The 20,269-nt window shown below is 40.2% G+C and overlaps 2 protein-coding genes across 3 annotated transcripts in view; one reads left to right on the top strand and one right to left on the bottom strand.

The window, feature by feature from the left end:
• Positions 1-100: 100 nt before the first annotated feature.
• Positions 101-20,269, top strand: part of pcolceb (procollagen C-endopeptidase enhancer b) — a 50,241-nt gene continuing 30,072 nt past the window's right edge. The window contains exons 1-10 of the mRNA XM_085141413.1: positions 101-2,050; positions 3,206-3,314; positions 4,825-5,083; positions 5,262-5,386; positions 7,082-7,218; positions 7,380-8,260; positions 8,371-8,451; positions 8,939-9,109; positions 9,587-18,753; positions 19,735-19,833. Of these exons, the coding sequence (XP_084997539.1) occupies positions 1,962-2,050; positions 3,206-3,314; positions 4,825-5,083; positions 5,262-5,386; positions 7,082-7,218; positions 7,380-8,260; positions 8,371-8,451; positions 8,939-9,109; positions 9,587-9,717 (1,983 nt within the window). The 5' untranslated portion in view covers positions 101-1,961 and the 3' untranslated portion in view covers positions 9,718-18,753; positions 19,735-19,833. The remainder of the gene's footprint in view (positions 2,051-3,205; positions 3,315-4,824; positions 5,084-5,261; positions 5,387-7,081; positions 7,219-7,379; positions 8,261-8,370; positions 8,452-8,938; positions 9,110-9,586; positions 18,754-19,734; positions 19,834-20,269) is intronic.
• Positions 13,871-17,112, bottom strand: LOC146521953 (transmembrane protein 272-like). 2 transcript variants are annotated; one of them, XM_085141448.1, is made up of 6 exons: positions 17,029-17,102; positions 16,324-16,347; positions 16,019-16,078; positions 15,881-15,931; positions 15,588-15,752; positions 13,871-14,121 (listed from the first exon to the last, which is right to left on the bottom strand). In XM_085141448.1, the coding sequence occupies exons 3-6, from the start codon at positions 16,071-16,073 to the stop codon at positions 13,910-13,912; spliced, it is 483 nt and encodes a 160-aa protein (XP_084997574.1). In that variant the 5' UTR covers positions 16,074-16,078; positions 16,324-16,347; positions 17,029-17,102; the 3' UTR covers positions 13,871-13,909. The 2 variants fall into 2 exon arrangements, with proteins under 2 accessions (XP_084997574.1, XP_084997581.1); XM_085141455.1 differs by lacking the exon at positions 16,324-16,347 and having other exon boundaries at positions 17,029-17,112.

Here is a 20,269-nt window from a genome sequence, read left to right as displayed (position 1 = left end):
TTTTTCTTCTTTTCCACCTCATGATTACATCTCTTTGCAGTCTATTTTTGTTGTCAGTTGGCGTGGATACACAGAAGCGTCCAGAGCGAGCTGGAAGCAGGGAGCGGATCGGGGCAGCTGCTTTCTTACCCGACCGCAGTCTCCTGCTGTTCTGCTGTGGTTTCTACCCAAAGTGGTCACCGCAGCTTAAAAAAGACAAAAGGCATGTCCTCGTTCAGAAAGGCTCAAAGTGGTGAAGCTGACTTCGGTGCATATTATGATTATAACAATGGCAGCAATGATTGTAATGTGCGTGGGTCTGCTGGCAGACAGGCTGGTATTAATAACACAGCTGAAGATGCTCCATTTTTTTATTATACAACAATAAAAATGAGTCTTACTGTTGTAATAAAACATTTTACTGTGAAGTTCAGCATAATTCATGTTTTTCATAATTGCTTTTACGAGCCCTGTTTTATTCTGGTTCCTGCAGTTTTTTTTAAGCTTTCCTGTGCTTACACTGGATCGTTTTGTGAGGCGAGGTTAATTCTGTGGAAAGAATTTAATCTTTTTAATGAACCGTCACCTAAATTGTGCTTGTGTGCCCACGAGCTTTAAAAACAGCAGTCAGGATGCACGCTGGCAGCTGTGAGATCGCAGCTGTACAGAAGTAAATGCTAAATTTGCATGCTAATGTGTGAGCCCAAAGAGGGACTACCATTATATTGAGATTTAAACACTGCAATACAAGTGCTGTTACAAGAAATTTTATTATATATGTGGGAAATGGAAACCAATTAATGATAACAAGAAGAAAAATCCACCAGTCCTGATAAGATTAAGCTAGCAAACAAAAGGACAGACAGAAGCTGCACCACATGGGGCATGATTAGAATTACCACTCACCCTGACCAAGTGATCACACTCAAACATCAATACACTCAACTGCATTAAAGTTACCCCAAGGGTGCACACCGGCTGCCATCAGGAAATCCTGTAAAAGACACACCAAGAGAAAGCTACATCCTTCAAGCTCCTTCTTATTCCTCTTTCGGCCGATCACCAACTATCTGCATGTCCTCCCTCCTTCACTACATCCATAAATCATCTGTGGTCTTTTCCTCCTGCGTGGCATCTCCATCTTCAACACCCGCTTCACCCTGTCCTTTGCACTGTCTATTGCTTTGTATGGTTGACCTTATGTATTCAAACTCCTCTACTTTTACTACATCTATTACTTGCATGTTCACCTTTCCACCTGTCTCCCTCTCATTCACAGACATGTAATCTGTCTTGCTTCTCCAGTGCACACCTCCATCTCTCCAGGCTGTCCTCCACCTGCTTTCCACTCTCGCTACAGATCACAGAGTCATCTGCAAACATCACGGTCCTTTGCTAGTCCGCATTTCACGAGCTTGTACAACCAACTTTTCATTTCTTTATCAGTCTCTCACATGGTTATGGAGGAATTTTGGGAATCCTTTACAGCCCATTGAGGTTTATTCACAGTTGTTTTAACGTCCCACCGCAGCATTTCGGTCGAGCTGAATTCTTGACTTTGAATGGACTAAAAGTCCAACATGTAAACCTGATGGTTCCAGATGAAGATGGCGAACAAAAGCACAGCTTGTAGCCGGCAGCGCTGTGAAGTGGTCATTATACATGCTGCAACACAGGCCCTCTGTAGGCACACGCCTACAGAAACTTACCTTCAGCATATACTTCATTAGTCTACCTGTTAATGAGCAACACAAGCACACTGTACAGATACACTCTGGCTGTGAATCAGTGTAAACAACACTTTTTACTGCCAGTGACCTGCATTCTCTGTAACACCCCACCATCCAACCATCACTTCCCCTCCTCTCCCTGCCTCCCCTCCCCTTCCCAAAACCTTACCCCTCTCCACGCCTCTGCGCTGCTTCTCTCTCCTCCTTTTCGCTTCTGCACTCTCGTCTTTCCCAATCCGGGAGGACAGCAGGATGGAGGACAGGGTGTGGACCCCCATGTACCTTCTTGTCATTTTGTCCTTGGGATGGACTGATGCTCAGACTAATGACACTAACGCAAGGTAAGGTGTGCGCAGCAAAGTTATTCTGCATGTATGAGCTGTCAATGTGCCCTTTGTGAATCAATTTTCTTTTCAGTACGTGCACATGTGGCAAGCAATTTTCAAGCCCACATCAGTCTGGATTAACTACTGTGCATGTGTGAGACTGCTTCCTCTCCTGGTCGCAGTATTGTGATTACCGAAAGCTCGGTAGAAATAGAAGGGTGTAGCGTTAGAAAGATGTGGTCGGCGTCCCATAAACACACAGACAGGCAGGCGGACACATAATGACAGCGTGCTGTAATTTATTGTGATTAAATCTGGGTAGATGTACCAGCAGCAGTGCTCTCGTGTCATATAGTTTGTTTTTCTTGTTGCAGTTGAGAAGTAAATCTTCCTCAAATTCTTTGTTTGTGCAGAGTTCCACACAAACAAGGTGTAAATTGAACATGAGAGACAAACAAATGCCTGTGGCCTGCTGAGCTCCAGAGGGTCAGAAGGGAGGGGACTCCAAAACTGGAATATTTTGGCCAAGTGTGGCCTTAGAGTACCACAATAGACACACCATGCATGCCTGGAGAACTTGAGAGACAGGAAAACAGCTCTGTAATGTAAGGGATTGTAAATTTTGCCTCACTGGCTGCTATGGAGTAAAATTTTAACCTAATTTCCAGCTGCAGAGTTTCTGGAGGAAAACCAGATGCCAGATAAGCCAACATCTAAATTAACGAGTCTGGGCCCGGCCCGGACGGCAAAATTAAAAGCTGAAGCTGGCGCTGCTTTGATGTGTGTTTATCCGAGTGCGAAAGAGTGGGTGTGTGTGCCACCAAACCGTGTGTGATTGGGCTGCTGTGCGGCGGTGTTTGCAAAGCGAACGCGTACAGTTTTCTTGCGGTGCAGTCAGAGTGTGGCGATAACACATATACTGTGTATTAACAGTCCTGGTTTGGTTTGGCCAACTTCTATGAAAAAAAAACATACCATGAGAGTTTACTGGGAACTTTCCCAGCCTTGGAGAACAGAGAAAGACTGTGTTTTTCACATCTAAACGTGTGTGTGTGTGTGCAGGTTTTTGCCTCAATGCTCTTCAGTATAGCTACATAAGCAAGCAGCATTTCCTGAAGCCCACGGCGCATGAAGTGAAGGGCAGGATTTCTTTTTCTCTTTCTCTTTCAGGCCAGTCTTCCACTGTGGAGGCCACCTGGTCACAGACTCTGGCATCGTGGCCAGTGAAGGTTTTCCCAGCTTGTACAAACCCAACAGCAAATGCACCTGGTACATCACTGTGAGTCACTGAAAGTAGCTGTGATGTTTCAGTCTGGGACACGGGGATAGTGAAACAGTGGTAGCACCTATGTAGATGACTAAATGTTTTGAACTGAAGCCAAATCACTGTAGTGCCAAAAGGATGTGATTGCTGTGTGGCACTAGAAAACTAAAGAAAATGTGATTTAGAAAAAAAATTGAAAAATATTTGATGAAACCAAGGTCAGGTTGACTACAGTGCTCTCAGATCAGTATACAATCTGTGCTGCCTCCTGAGCCACAGCCGCCCCCAAAATGATCAAACCACCAACAACAGGCTCATATTAAGTTGCCTCCATCATCCTACTATAAACCAGCTTGGCCCAAACTGGACTGTACCATCTCCTCATAGCTACAGGGGGAGCCAGACTGTTAGAAAGTGCTTCAACAGCACAGAAACAAGAAGCAAAACATTAATTTACAGTTCCTCTGTGAGTCCTGACAATTATTGGTTCATAAATAAATAAACAAATGTAAATAAACATGTTTCAAGAACTCCATTTACTGCAATTCAATTCAGTTTTATTTAAATGGCTCCAAGGCTCAAGGAGCTTTCTGTAGTAAAGTAAAGACAGTAGCACGGAGAAAACCCCAACGATCAGACGACCCCCTATGACAGCGGTGTCGATTTCCAGGCCTCGGGGCCAGTGTCCTGCAGGTTTTAGATGCGTCCTTGATCCAACACAGCTGATTTAAATGACTAAATTACCTCCTCAACTAATCATTTGATTCAGGTGTGTTGACCCTGGGTGTTATCTAAAACCTGCAGGACTCCGGCCCTCGAGGCCTGCAGTTCGACACCCCTGCCCTATGAGCAAGCATTTGGCAACAGTGGGAAGGAAAAACTCCCTTTAAACAGGAAAAAAACCTCCGGCAGGACAAGGCTCAAGGAGGAGCAGCCATCTGCTGTGACTGGTTGGGGGTGAGGGGAGGAAACAGGAAATAGTGAAATGGAACTTTTTGGGGAGCAGAAAAAAAACCACTGTAGTGTTTCCTTTTGTGTTGATAATTCAAGTAACACCTATGCTATTCCTTTTTTTTTTTTTGTCATTTTAACTGTGAAATATATTATTTATTTTTATTTAATCGGCAGGTCCCTCGAGGATAACATCTACTTTTCAGATCTGGCCAACAACCCACATTATTACAATGTTACAATTTCAGATATAACATCAAACCACATGAAACAAAATAATACAAATACGAGGTCCGGGTTGTGAATAACAGTTGCATAGATGATCATTTTCAATGAAAGCACATTTTCAAATCTGGTTATTTTATTTTGTTAATCCATTTTCTTCTGGATCTATTTCCTTCAAAAACACATCTGTAGTTTTTACTCATTGTTGATATGCTTCACTTTCAGCATCTTCTTGTTGTTTTCAGAGTAACACAAGCTGTATCAATGTTGAAGAAATAATCTGCCTTACATAACAAAAAACCAGGTTGTTCCTGTGTGTGGGTCATACTGAATCTGTTGTCCTCTCCAGGTCCCAGAGGATCATGTGGTCATGCTGTCTTTCCGCCTCTTTGACTTAGAGGCTGACCCCATCTGCCGCTATGACTACCTGGATGTCTACAACGGTCACTCCCGTCTAGTGCAGAAATTAGGTCGATTCTGCGGGACCTTCAGGCCTGGTGCCCTTCTCTCCACCTCCAACACCATGATGCTGGAGATGGTGACGGATGAAGCCACTGGTGGAAGAGGATTTCTGGCTTCTTTCAATGCAGGGAAGCCACATATGGAAGGTGAGGACAAGTAATCCTGCAAATATTTTACTGGGGCTCCAGCACACAGTTTTGTCTTTTTCCTGCAAACACAGGGCAGCCCCATGCTTTTTATTGTATCACCTGGCTTTTGTCTCACCTTTACATATTATAGCACACTCTTATTTTTAACTCCATCTTCTTTTTCATATTTCCACAGAGAACCAGTTCTGTGGAGGACGACTGACCAAATCACAGGGCTCCGTAAAGACGCCCAACTGGCCCAACTCTAATTACCCAGCAGGCATCAGCTGCTCGTGGCACATCTCCGTAGAACCGAGCAATGTAAGCTGATCACACTGCACTTCATACAGATTGAGAGCGGTTCTTATGATCCAGTAAAAGAAAGCTGAATTTATTTATTTATAGCATATCAGTGCCTTAATATTAGTTTATATGTCAAATTATTGTGACATGTTTAAGTGAACATTTTCATAAGTAGGAGTTCAAAAACTCAGAACTGATTTACCATTATTCTTCAATTTAAAATTAGATAGCAGTAATTGAATGTGTCACCAGTTTTCTAGGTAAATATATTTTTAAAGGTGCTATTGACACAAAGAAATTAAACCGCAGATATTCAAATATTAAGTTATGTGTAATAATGAGAAATGACACAGAAAAAGTATCAAAAACGCTTACTGAAATGTATTTAATGCTTCATACAAAAGCCTTCAAGACGCCTCCTTTATGGAGAAACTATAGTCGCATGCATTGCTCAGGCATGATTTTGGCTCATTTTCCCACACAAACAGTCTTCAAATCCTGAAGACACCTTTATGAACTCTGAGCATCAAAGCTTTCCATAGATTTTCAGTTAGATTCAGGTCAGTGGTTGGCTGGGTCATTCTACCCCTGTGTCATCTTCATCATCCTGGTAGATTTTTCTCAGGTATATGAAGGGTGCCCGTGCCATGTGCTGAAAAACAACCCTACACCAGGATGTTCCCACCTCCAAACTTCACTGGAACCTTCAGTAGTTTAGAAATTCTTCCGTAACCAATGCCATCGGTATGTTTTGCATAATAAGGCTGCGACGGTCTTAAGAAAGCTCATTGATTTTACCCTTCATTAGATGTTTCTTGTTGACACCTTGGTAATGAGACACCTTTTTATTGGGACTGAACCACCTGATATTAATTTGCAATACGTGGAAGGATTGCGTTCTGATTTCTGAAGATTTCAGCTGGTGTCTTTACTTTTTGTACCTCCTTTTCTTCATGTGTTCAATACTTTTTCTCTTTGTCATTATTACACGTAACTTAACTTAATTCATGGGCTATGGTTTGATTTCTTTGCATGTGTGGATTTGATAGGTTGTTACCGACATCGGGTCAATTTCATGTCAATAGCACCTTTATTGCTCGTCTTCAACTAACACAGGTGTCAACAAACAGAGGCAGAATAAACCCTCTCACCTGTGCAACGGGCCAACCAGTAGTCCACCTGGGAGGCCGAAGAAAGAACTGGGCTTAAATCTTTGTGAAATATACAATTAGAAAATATGCACGGGTGCTGAGGTATCATTTTAATTTGTATTTCTATAATTTACGTGCACCAAATATTAGTCAGAATCGAATTTCAATTGACTGCATGTGGAGTTGAGTATGTTAAATGCCTTGTGTTGGAAATAAATGGCTGTAGAGGGGCCCATCACAAGGAAATGTACTTTTCTTGTAGGATACTTAATGCAGTTATCGTGTGTAAGTGTGACAGCGGCCTTGTGCCGAAGTTAAAATGAAAGACCTCTTTGAGTCCCTGCAGGCATGATCATGTGTGCCAAGAGACTGAACTAAAAGAAGGAGGGAAGGAAGCAAGGGCAAGAGAGGGAGTAAATGCACCTCTGTGTTTCAGAACTCCACCACCACCTCCTGATGGCTGCACTGTACATGGCTCATGAAAATTAGTCAGAAGTAAACATGTGCTAGCGCCATGCCCTGCCAAGACTTTCATAGCTTTCTGTTTCCACCTATTTTCCAGGTGATTGAGGTACAGTTTGAGAAACTGGATCTGGAGCCTGACATGTATTGTCGTTATGACTATGTGGCCTTATTTAATGGGGGAGAAACGGATGACTCGAGGAGGATAGGGAAATTCTGCGGAGACACATCACCAGGGTGAGATACTGTTGAGATATAAGCTACTTTGAATTAAGCTAAATACATGTATACGTATCTTACAGCAGAGCTTTGCTGACGTGTTTATACTGTCACGTCACGTTTCTTCCACGTGTCTGTCGCTTCATCCTTTCTTTCTACTTTCCCTGTTCCTTTCATAGCACTATAGTGACAAATGGGAATGAGCTGCTTCTCCAGTTTGTGTCTGACCTCAGTGTGACCTCAGATGGTTTCATGGCCCACTACTCCAGCGTACCTCGTGGGTCCCGCACACCCACTGCAGGAGGAGACTTTATCCACAGACCTCAGATAACCTCCACGACAAAAACACCCACCAAACTCACCCCCAAACCAGTTCCCAAACTCAGACCAAGCCCCAAGCCCAAACCCACTCCCAAACCAGTTCCCAAACTCAGACCAACTCCCAAGCCCAAACCCACTCCCAAACCAGTTCCCAAACTCAGACCAACTCCCAAACCCACTCCCAAACCAGTTCCCAAACTCAGACCAAGCCCCAAGCCCAAACCCACTCCCAAACCAGTTCCCAAACTCAGACCAAGCCCCAAACCCACTCCCAAACCAGTTCCCAAACTCAGACCAAGCCCCAAGCCCAAACCCACTCCCAAACCAGTTCCCAAACTCAGACCAAGCCCCAAGTCCAAACCCACCCCCAAACCACCCAAAAGGCAACCAGGAAGGCCACCGCTAGTAAAGAAACCTCCACTAAACAGACCGACTACTACTAACATCAAACCCACATCTAAACCTAAACCTACACCTAAACCTAAACCTGAAATTAAGCCTACACCAAAGCTCAAACCTAAACCTACACCTAAACCTAAGGTCATTAAACCAACTCTTAAACCAAGAGTCAAGGTTAAACCCACACCTAAGCCCACTATAAAACCCAAAGTGAAACCTGTGAAGCCAACCACTAAGGCAGGAGTTAAACCAACAGTCAAACCTAAGATGAAACCCACAGCATCATCTAAACCAGGAGTAACCAAAGCAGTGACCAAGAAACCCGATGTGAGCAAGAAGCGTAAGTACAATAAAATGAGTGTTGACTTTTTAACCTGCTTTTTACCCCCATGTATGTATTCGTGTTTACTTGTACTAGAAAGTGTTTGTTGCCGCATGTTTTTCCTACAGCTTTACCACTGAACCCACTGTGTACACAACCCTGTAAGCGGACTGGAACCCTCCAAACCAGCTTCTGCCCTCATGACTTTGGTGAGCTACAAAACAAGCCGCAGTCTGGGCTTTGCAGAACTCCTCTTCATCTATTTTCACACCTTTACACTTACAAAATGTCACTTGGTTCTACACATTTTCTCCCCAGTGAAACATGCCTTTTTTGTGATTCTAGCCCACTCTACAACTAAGTGCTTTCTAACATTCAGACACATTTACACTCAGACGAATACATCTGAGAGCAACTTATGGTTAGTGTCTTTCCCAGTCTTTGGCATGAAGACTGGGGCACCCAGAGGTCAAACCACCAATCTTCAAATTAGTAGCGACCACTTTAGGGTGGCTTTTTAGCAATGGATATTTCACTCATAAGCAGATTCCTCAGATAATCACTCGGAAAGTCTTAAATGTTTGACCAAAGTTTAAAGAAGTCTAAACAGCTTTCAATGATAACTTAATAACAGTTAAAAAAAAATCTTAAATTGTTTCCCTTAGTGACCACATCTTTCTTTTTTCTTTATTTTAGTGATTACGGGTAAGGTTACATTTATAGATCCTGGTCCAAGGGGCTCAGCAACCATCGAGGTGTCACTGATCAAGGCATATAAGACAGGAAGCCTCACCTTCACCAAATCAGGACCCGCCAAAGCAGTCACACTGACTTCTACCTGCAAGAAATGCCCAGGGCTAATCAAAGGTAAAAAATGAGACAGTTTTCTTTCTTTCCATCTTACAGAAATATTGCCACATAATACAGTTAGGGCAGGTTGTCAAATGTCTGTAAATATTGTGTACAAACTGGAATCTCTTAATGATGGCTTTCTAAGTTTAGGGTACTACCAGTGCTAAAATCCAGTTCAATGTCAAACTGTATGCAGATGATATGATTTTGACCAATAAAAGTCATCGATTAAAGGCAATAATGTAGATAATAAAACCATATAGAGGTGTCATATTGCAGCATATATCATTGTTGCCTCTGGGATTAATAAATAACCACTACATAAAGAATAGGAGTAAAACAGAGTTTAGGATTGGTATAATGTTATTTAACAGGAATTGTTCATTTTCAGTGTTGTTCCTTTAAACGTTTCCCTTTAAAAATCACCAGCTGCTCTGATGTAAATGATAACAACTTGCTCTGGTATTTTTTTCTTCATTGTCTCTTGTCCAGGCCGTAACTACGTGTTGATGGGAAAAGTGGACACAGAGGGCAATGGTCATTTGAGCCCCTCCAGCTTCACCCTCCTCTTTAAGCCCGTTCATTCAAAAGCACTGGATGTCCTTTCTCGCAAATCATGCTGACATTGTGGCCTAAACCATCAATCAAACTGACGGCCTTGACTCTTTAGAAAATGTAACATTGCATAAAGAGTGAAAGTATTATAAGCAATATCCTTTTCATATTACAGTATGGTTGTGAGAAGGAGTTACATTTTAAACATACAATATTAACATATTACTTTTGTATTTTCTATGTAAATTATAAAGTTTCTGTGTTAAAAGATACATAATAAACACAGTTTGGGATATTTTTAGTCTCAACTATCCATTACTTTCCCTGATAGACTGTGAAGTGCTGTACAACATAAAGATCTTAGAGACCATAAAACAAATATGACATTTATCACCAGCAGCAACATGACACATGAATGTGAGGGACAGTTGTTCTACATGATGACCTCCTGGAAAGCATGCAATGGCCTTCATATATCAACCACGCTGTCACAGATGCCACTTTAGTGTGAAGGCAGCAGATTGAACAAATTGCTGGTCTTCAGAGATTTTGGTCCATATTAACATCACACAGTTGCTGCAGCTTTTTCAGTTGCTCATTCATGATAAAATATTTTGTTCTATCACATCCTGAAGCTGTTTTATAGTAATGAGATCTGGTGATTGTGGAGGCCATTTGAATACAACAAACTCACTGTCATGTTCAAGAAACCGGTTTGAGATGATCCCATTTGTCATCCTGCTGAAAACAGTCGTCAGAAGATGGGACCACTGTGACCATAAAGGGACATGATCAGCAACAACACTCAGGTAGGCTGTGGCTTTTAAATTATGCTTATTAGTACTAAGTGACCCAAATTATGCCAATATCCCCCACATCATAAAACCACAACCACTAGCATTAACTGTTAATATAAGGCAGGGTGTATCAGTGCTTTCATCTTGTTTATGTCAAATTTTGAACATATCTTCTAAATGTTGCAGCAGAAATCACGACACATTAGACCATTTGACAATTCAATTTTGTAGCCTCAATTTTTGCTTCTACTGCTTCAAGGTTTGACCTGTCATGTGTTCAGAGATGCTCTTCTACATAGCGTGGTTGTTAACAAGCGGTTATTTGAATTACTTCTGCCTAGAAAACTGCTGCTCAAAGGATATTTTCTGTCCATCTGACCATAGAGATGCCTGTGTGAAAATCTCAGTAGATGAGCATTTAAAAAAAAAAAAAAAAATACTCAGACCAGCTGTCACGTTAATGGGTCTGTTGACCCAGCGTTTTAAGTCTTAGTTTATTTATGTTGATGTTTATGTTAAAGTTTTTTAGCTTAGCTAAGTTCATTTGTTTATTAGATTCCCTTTGTGGTTTTCTACCCCTAAATTTAAGTTCCCCCTCACCCTTTATGTGTTTCATGCTGCGTGTCTTATGTTGTCAAGTTCGTATTGCCATGTCTGCGTCTCATGTTTCCTGTTTTATTTTGAAGGTCTGTGTCCTATGTCAGTGTAGTCGGCTTTGCTTCCTTCGTCTCGTTATGTCAGCTTAGTGTTAGCAGTTTTCCCATGTGTTTCCACTTCCCCTAACCACCCTCGTGTGTATTTAGTCTGTGTGTTTCTTTTTGTTCATTGTCAGGTCATCTGTGGTCCTTTCTGCTATGTTTCCACGGTCCAGGTATCTTTTTTGTCCATGTCAGGTTTCATGTTTTGATTTTTTTTAAGTTTATTTTTAGTTTCCACAATTTAGGGTATCGTTTAGCTTCATCTCTCCGTTTTGTTTTGTAATATTTTACCTGCCTTAATAAACGGCTCGCTTTATGTTAACATTCAAGTTTTATTCCACGTCCATTCGTGTCTGCATTTTGGGTCCTCTTCGTCACTCCATACAATCTGCCTGTGCCAAACTGTGATACCAGCCCATTTAGCAGTAAAAAGCATTCAAAGTCCCTTAAATTACCTTTCTTCTCCATTCTGATGCCAGATTTGAAATTCTGTAGATCAGCTTGACCACGACAACATGCTGAAATGCACCGAGTGGCTGACGTGATCGAACGATTGCATATTTGTATTAATGAAAACTTGAACATGTCTACCTAATAAACTGGTGATCAAAGTAGGAGAACCTGAGATACAGTGCCATCCATAATGTTTAGGACACCATTTTTGTAGTTTTGCCTCCGTACACCACCATAGTGGACTGTAAATCAAACAATCAATATTTGACTGAAGTACAGATTTTTAGCTTTAAGGGGTTTCACAAAAACTTTGTATGATTTAGTTAAGAATTACAACCATTTCACATCCCCCATCTTCAGAGATTGTCACAGTGGGGTTTTTTTTAATTGGGCTTCCACACTAATTGTCTTACTATGTAATATATTTTGTTATTAAGATTGGATTATGAGGTATTTCAGGGTATAGTTTTTGTCAACATCTTTGAAAAACAATTTCACAACTCATTTTTGTACTTTATGCTTCTTTATTCTCATATTTGCAAAAAGAGGATGAAGTGCTGGGACTTCCTGAGATAAAGTACGCAGGTCTAAAAAACTGAAAGCATTTTAGGTGATACAGGAGTGGAAGTGAAAAAGCTACAGTTATGATGGACAGCCTCCTTAAGCTTCCCGTTATATATACAGAAAACATTTACATTAAATAGTTTATTCAGCTTCTGCACCTTCTCTGGTAACTTTCCCATGGCACATGTGAAACAACCTGAACTTTAAAAAACAAAAAACCTGTTTTTGTTTTCCTCTCATTTTTAATGACTCTTCTCTGAGGTGTTTTTGTGTTTGTTTTAGCCGCATAAGAGTTTTGAGTTTTTTCAAAATGCAAAATTCCTGTTTTCAGTTCTCAGTCTCACGTGGTTGTGCTGATCCATGTTTCAGTGTGAAAATGTACTGGACAAAAAATAAAAAATGCAGTAGGCTTTTTTCCACAATATTATTTTCTCATCATGAAACAAAACAAAAAACCCACCATGGATTGGAAACTTCTAAATGAACACTGTTTCAGAGGGATTTCTTTAGAATACAATACTGTGCAGCAACCCCTGATTTCTTTATATTTTGGAAATAGGTGGAAAGATTTTTAACTGTACAAACATACCGTGGAAATGCAGCATATAAAGAAAAATAGCGTTTCTACAGTTACTAACAAGCTTGGAAGTCCATATTTGCTGTGACTGCATTTAATCCTTAATCACAAATATGACAAACTTTCTCGTCATTTCTGTAAGAAATCTTCAGGAATAGTTCTCCAGACATCTTGAAGGACATTCAAAGCTCCTCTTTGGATGTTTCTGCCTTCTGTTCTGTGTCAAACTGATCTCACACTGCTTCAATAATGTTGAGATGTGTGCAGATGCACTCAGACCTGCCTGCTGCCACGCCTGAGCCGCCGCTGCACTGGTGGCACTGGTCCCACAGCTGACGATCCTGGTGCTTGCTGGACTTTCTTGGGTGACCTGAAGCCTTTTTCACAACAATTAAACCGGTTTTCCTGAAGTTCTTGATGATCTGACAAATGGTTAATTTAGGTGCAATCTTAGTAGCAACAACATCCTTGCCTGTCAAGCCCTTTTTATGCAACGCAATGATGGCCGCATAAGAAGAATGATTTCAAGCATCCCCTTTTAACACATCCAGTCTGCTAGTCCAACTCAATCAGCATGACATAATGATCTCCAGCCTTGTGCTCATCAACCTTCTTTCCTGTGCTACCGAGAAGATTATTGAAGTGGTCTACTTTTAGGCCAGCGATGAAATGCAGTGGAAGTGGGTTTTTTGGGATTAAGTTCATTTTCATGGCAGAGATGAACTTTGCAATTCATCTAATCACTCTTCATAACATTCGAAAGTATATGCAAATTGCCATCATAAAAACTGAAGCAGCATTTGGCCACGACTCTACTGCTCAAGACCACTTTAAAAACAAACAAAAAAAAAACTCTGGTTGCTTGGAAGCAAAATATGAAGAAATGATGGGTGGCTAAAGACTTTTGCACATGAACATTCAGAAAGTAAACAAGCATTTTGATACACAACCAATTTACCCTCTGACTAAACAGCTCTGTCCAATAAATATTCTGTTTTGAGCTATTTTAAATATTGTTCATTATTTTTCCTAACATTATATATATTATTAAAAACAACCAGTCAAATGTTTAGAGAACAGGAATCTGCTGTGAAAATAATTAAAAAAGATTAAACAATTTCCACTAAACATGTATGTTCAAAGCTTCATTTTTTATTTATTAGTTTTCTTTTCATCCCCGCAGCAGTCTCTGAGTGTCGTTATCATCATCAGCCTCTCGTTGCTTACGACAGCAATAGGACAAGAAGAGCGCACCTAACAGGATGTAGGTCAGGTTGTTGCTCCAAAATGCAAACAGGTAGAGCGTCTTGTTGCAGTATGGATCAGCTTCTGTTGTGTTTTTATTGTAGTTTGGTTCGTAAATGGAGTAGATCATCACATTACCTGGAGAAATATATATAAAAAGAGAAAGACTCAGAGGTGCTTGCTCAATAAGAAAGTAGTGCTGTAATGCATTAATTCTTATGCTACGAGAAAAGCAACTTGTTCCACAACATTAACAGCTTCTCAAATGTGCTAACTCATTATTTTTTTGCTTTGGTGTTTAAAGCTGCACAAATTCATTTCTGGCCACATGAGAGGGGCCGAAAACCCCTCTTTATTTCTCTGTTATGAATGATCTATTTTAACTTTTAAATCAGTGAACCAGTTATTAAATGTAAGTCAACAGATCTGTTCAGAGCTGATGTTTTCACGTACTTGAAATAAAATGAAATAAAATAAGGAAATATCTCCTCTTTAAATTTCTTTTGAATAAGCATGTCTTACACTTCCAGTAAACAAAGGGAAACAATAATATAAGATTCAACAATTAATTTTTATTCTCTGTCAGAGACACGAGTCTGAGACCTCTATGTCACATACCCATTCATGCAGTCAATATGAGTACTACTGTACCGTCATGGGGACATTCAGGACTTTCTGTTGATACCACATTTGTGCGGGTTGTGCTAACAGAGCACATGGACTTTGCAGCTTCCACATTTCATGGCCACAGCTGTCATGATTCTATTGCAGAAACTGTCTTTATCAGTTCAGTTTCAACTCTACTGAAATTACCTTCAATTTTTTTTATTTACATAGCACGAAACATGAAAACAACACAGCCGCCAAAAACATGTGGTCGTCTGATTACATCTCACAGAAAACAGACAACCAGGTTTAAGGAAATAAAAAATCAGAGCACACAAACCAGAGGGAGGTGCTCATTTCTGAAGGTATTATTAAAACTGAAACCATTCTTCAGCATGTGTGTGGTCACAGCATTGCTACCTCAGGCTACCTAAGATATGAATTTACTGGTTTAGGCAGATTCTTGAAGATTAGGCTCTCTAGAAAGCGGGAACTCTTTTAAACAGAATGCAATAAGGCTTCCTCGGTCTGTAAGACCATGGAAAGATCATTGATTTTACAGGCTGGTGCAATATATCGTTACGTTACATCCTTCTGTGATCAAACAAGACCTGATGCATCACACGTCTAAAGAAGATAAGGAACAAATAAATGACAATAAAAAAAAAAATGATGGAACATGTTTCTTTCAAACACAATACTTACATTACCCTCAAAAATCTAAATATCAAAATATGTTTGTCTGGCTCTCAGCAAGTTAATCTTATTTTCTCCACATGCACTGATGGATGGTTACTTAATCGTATTATTAGCTCTAGTTTTTATTTTAGATTTGCAACATCAGCTACTCTTTTGCTCTTTTGTTTTGCTTTGCTACTCATCTAACTTGGTTGGGAAATTAAAAACAAATCTGCTTTGCTTGTGCGGGCTGTCTGTAATATTTCTAAAATCAGCTGACTTTTGCTGTTAAGAAACTGGATTCAGCTCTCAAAGCTCACCTGTGATGAACCAGCAAACATAGAAGATGATGGCCACAGAGCACAAAACGATGTTGCAACAGTTGTAGCACCAGCTCAGTGCCAACAAGATGGGTATGAGTATGAAAAAACACATATAGACGGGGATGAAGGGCTGCCTCGGACAGTCGGTGCTGTACACCAATCCTACAGGGCACAAGAATAAAGATAAAGATGAGTGTCTTTATTAAACGCCTTTGATTATTTGATCTTTCAAACTTTGTTTCCGGCATATAAAATTAATTCAAACATCAGTAGATGCATCTCTCACTTACCAACTATACCTTGAGCAACGAATATGATATCGAAAATCACCAAGGTACAATCTGAAGGAAGGCAGTGATATTTTTAGTCATAAATGACACCATGCAGCAGCTGCAGATGTGCAAACATGTTTCAAATTACTCTCTTACTTAATATTATTGCCCAAGGCCTGCAGATGTGTTGTGACCTGTTGCTGTCTGGCATTATGCCTGGATAGAAATCAAACATACGAAGACACAAAGAGAGCCACATGATATTCCTCCACCAGTCGTCTCTATTTCTCAGTTACGTAGCAAAAGAAAAGATATTTGTTGAAGGACCAGCTCACCAAAGAAAAGTTTCATTTAAAACGTATTTATCACTGCAAGATCTAAACGCGTGTCAGTATAGTCAGGGAATGAAACTTAAATGTATTATGTGAAAGAATTAAAGTTAGATTTTTTTGCAGGCCTACCTGTTTGTGTGTCTCACCGAACTCCTTTGGAAACATGACAAGGACTGTTGTTAAAACTTGGTGACATTTAATGTGGCTATGTGGGCAAGAGCATATTGTCTAACTTCCTTTTACAGTGTTTTCACGTTAGTGTATGCCTCTTTGTGTTCCCATTATGGTTATATGAATGAGATTTCACAGATTTTAGAGTGATTGGGTTTTTTGGTGTATGGGTTTCCATAAGCTTCACGTTGGATAGAAGAGCTCACAGAAACATTCGCTTACATTATCACAAAGCTTCTGATAATTATTCCTTATTTATAGTTTTCCTTTTGCTGTGCGTTTCTCAGCAGAAATGAAATCTGTTTGCCGTCCCAAATCGCACTTTCTGTTTTCAGTTCCCAGGCTGATGTTCTGTGTTTTTTTTAAAATATTGGTTTAGTAGGTGAAATAAAAATGTTTTTCCCCAATGCAACAATTAACAAGAAGTGAAAAAGATGCAGTAAGCTATTAAACTGGACGGCTTTTTAAATCATCTATTTTGAAAAAAAAAAAAAAAACAAAACAAAACACCACAGATATTGAAAAATTAACATATTAGAACATGGAGTGTATGTAAATAGTCTTAATAGTAGTCTAAACGAATATATATAAAAAAGATGGAAAACAGTAGTTTGTAAAATCTAGTTATAAATCTTTGTCATGATAACAGGGAATAAGACTTACAGACAAGCGAGGAGAATACTGCTGCGGTCAGACCACACTCAAGTGAAGACTGAAGGTCAGGTCCCGGCTTAAATAGTAGTCTGCTGATTGCCAGATGATTCACAGGTGCTTTATTGCTTCAGGTGCCTCAGGGAGAGGGTGGACATCCCAGGAGGAACACATACACAGTAACCCCGCCTTAACAGGAGCCTCCTGGGGACTGGGTTTATGTGGATGACTATGATAGAAGTCCCAGAGCATGGTCTTATCCAGAACTACCAACCGAGGGATCCAGGAATGCTCTACTGGACAATGTCTGACATCCATGATGCGTCTCACCGAGTAGGATATGGGACAAAAACACTTGGGCCACGGTTGGGTAATTGGTGATGCTAAAGGGCTTGACCAAGTACTCGAAGTGGCCCTGATGGGTGTTAAATACCATTTTCCACTGTCCCCCCCCCCTCTCGTATCAGAACCAGGTGATAGGCGTTACGGAGATCCAGTTTTGTGAACATGGCTGCTACTTGTAGTAGCTTGAAAACAAAATTGTGAAAAGGCAAAGGGACTGGAGGACCATGGCTGTGTCCAAATTCAGGAGTTGTATCCTTTGAAGGCTGCAATTTCAGGCCGATTAAGTCACAGCAAAATAGCTAGGACTTTCCAAATTCTCTGTATCAGTCATCCACCAAGGACATAGCTGCTACTGTTTTCGTTGCTAGACAACAGGACCGTTCAATTAAACAGTCGCACGTATGGTCTTCACGGCCTTCGAAGGACTCGGTCTTACATTGTGTACTTAAATAGAAGTACAAACACTACTGTTAAAAAAATACTCCAGTAGAAGTTGAAGTACCGTAAAGAGTAGCTCTTTGGAGGATGTTTCTATTTTTTGGTGAAAAGCTAACTGAACTTTGTGCTTTATCAACATAATGATAAATAATATCAGTAGATAGGAATAAAAACTTTAGTCTATTTTTTTATTCTAATTTTCTCAGCTTGAATATGATAAAGGGGAGGAAGGAAAATTAAAAATCTATTTGTATTTTCTGTTGCCTCCAGTTTAGAGGACTTTGCCTCTGAACAGAAAAATGTGTACAGTCAGGGGTTAGGTGGATTTAGCAGGTGGGGGAAAAACTGGTTTTAATCGATCAAAAATCATAACTCACATTAATTTGTACTGAGAGCTCGAGTAGATTTGCAGGCTGTGATCAGCTGACCTGCTGCTCTTTGAGGATGTAAACACCTGAATTATACCTGATGTGAGCAGATGTTTCATGAGTTGTCCTGGCTGATTTCCATCCTCTACACTGCCAGTAAACTCATCTTCTACATGGTATGAAGGTGGAATTCATTGAATGAATTTAAGGAACTTCAGCTAAAATTCAAATGAATCTCTGCTGAATCTCAGTTGACGTGACCTCACTCTGAGCATGAAACCACAGCCACTGTGTACCTGACACTTAAAAAACGTCACCCCCTTTATCCTCGCTCCTCCTCAGTAGGGTTAACTAGATGCTTAAATACTGCAACTTACAGATACCAGCCGTCATTCCTTTGTGGTGGCCAAAACAAAACAAACAACAAAAACATGCAGTCCCACTTTTAACCCCTGACTTTGGTCTTCCATGTGTTTCTGTTCAGGCTCAAATTAAAGGCTCAAAGGCTTCAATTCCTCTTTCACTCCCTGATTTGTAGTTAGATACTAAGTTGTTCCCACACAGAGCTCAGAGATCTGCAGAAAAGGTAGGACAGATATTTTATACTAATGAGCAGCTTAAAAGAGTCAGTAATCTTTGAACTCAAGATACTTTGGTATAAGTGTTATCAGGAAGACGTGCAGCTGCAATGATAGATACATTATTAATATTATTATTGTTATTATTATACTTCAACTGCAGTAACAAAATAAGCGGACTTAATGGTGCATGTCACTTAGGCTGGATGCTAAATAACCATATCCATCACCGTAGATGTGACAGCTTACATCTGTTTTACTTTCTGTGTTTGAAACAGTGTTATTCTGGTATTTAATATGTTATATAATTTTGATCTAGCATTTTACATTTCTGGCTTCCTCAAAATGCTGTATCATTTTGAAAATGCTGCTTTCAGTTTGCCTGAGTTGTGTTTTTACTCAAGTCACATCATGCCTCTCCACGCCATCTTGTGGAGAGGCCTGATGTTACTTCACCTGCTCTGGCTATTTCTGAAGTGATCGGCCATGAATTTGAATTTTGGCATCAAAGTTCAGACCTATGTGCACAATTACAGCAGGTTTTATTACTGCAAAATTTAGTTTTATTTATATAGTGCAAAATCACAGTCACAGCTTTCTCAAAATGCTCATGTGGCCATTAAGTTCTGCATAGTGACATATCTATTGTTCAGTTGTGCTCTTAAAGTATAAAACATATACTAACGTCAGTATTTCATTGGTAGCTTATTTAGTTATTATAAGGTTATACACATAGACACCACACAGACTTTATCAGACACCAGTTTTAAAGATGCAAAGAACACATGTATGGCCTTTATGTATGGTGTTGATGTATGTATATATATATATATACACATGTACATTCTTAGTAGTTTCTTGCACAGTGAACTTTTTTGTCTGTACTGCACATAAATAAAATGTGCCTCTGGTCTGAGGTCTTCATAGTGATTTACATGAAGCTAAAAATCCTGTTATCTGTATCTGTATTTGCGATTTATCTCCTCCAGCCATGGCTGTCCAACAGCAGCCCACCCAGGTGATGACAACTGCCAGCGCTGGGCAGTGGACCACTGGCCTTTGTGAATGTTGCGTTGATATGGAGACCTGTAAGTCAACCGAGCTATTTCTGCAAACAGCAGCGATTAGTGCATCAACCGTCTCCTTATAAGGAGACGGTTGATGCACTAATCGCTGAAGCAAAGTCTGAAGCAAAGTCTATAGACTTTGCTTCAGACTTTCTTTGCAATCATTTAGCAGAGAGTCTAAAGTCAGTAAATATTCAAGAATTTCTTCAAGCAATGAGACTATCTCACCAGAATGTCCAGTTAGTAGCATTATAGAGCAACAAAGTTTAAGTTGCTTTAATGGGAACAGGATGTTAAAACTGACCTAATCTGGTCTCTTTGTGGTTTCACTCGGGGAAAGCTGAAATAGCTCCCCCTGGAGGATACCAAAAACATCACAATGGTACACCAGTGCAAAATTTAAAGTGGATCAAACTCAGTGGAGACCTTCATGTCACAGTGTCACACATGGACATAC

The sequence above is a fragment of the Neolamprologus multifasciatus genome, chromosome 3 (genome assembly GCF_963576455.1).
Source record: "Neolamprologus multifasciatus chromosome 3, fNeoMul1.2, whole genome shotgun sequence".
NCBI classification, from domain to species: Eukaryota; Metazoa; Chordata; class Actinopteri; order Cichliformes; family Cichlidae; genus Neolamprologus; species Neolamprologus multifasciatus.
This window is presented reverse-complemented; position numbering and strand designations above follow the sequence as displayed.

Coding starts and splice junctions, on each gene's coding strand:
- LOC146521953 (XM_085141455.1), bottom strand. CDS start 16,073: ATGCCAGACAGCAACAGGTCACAACACATCTGCAGGCCTTGGGCAATA. Junction 15,753..15,880: donor CGTTGCTCAAGGTATAGTTG/GTAAGTGAGAGA, acceptor TGTGCCCTGTAG/GATTGGTGTACAGCACCGAC. Junction 14,122..15,587: donor TGTTTGCTGGTTCATCACAG/GTGAGCTTTGAG, acceptor ATATTTCTCCAG/GTAATGTGATGATCTACTCC.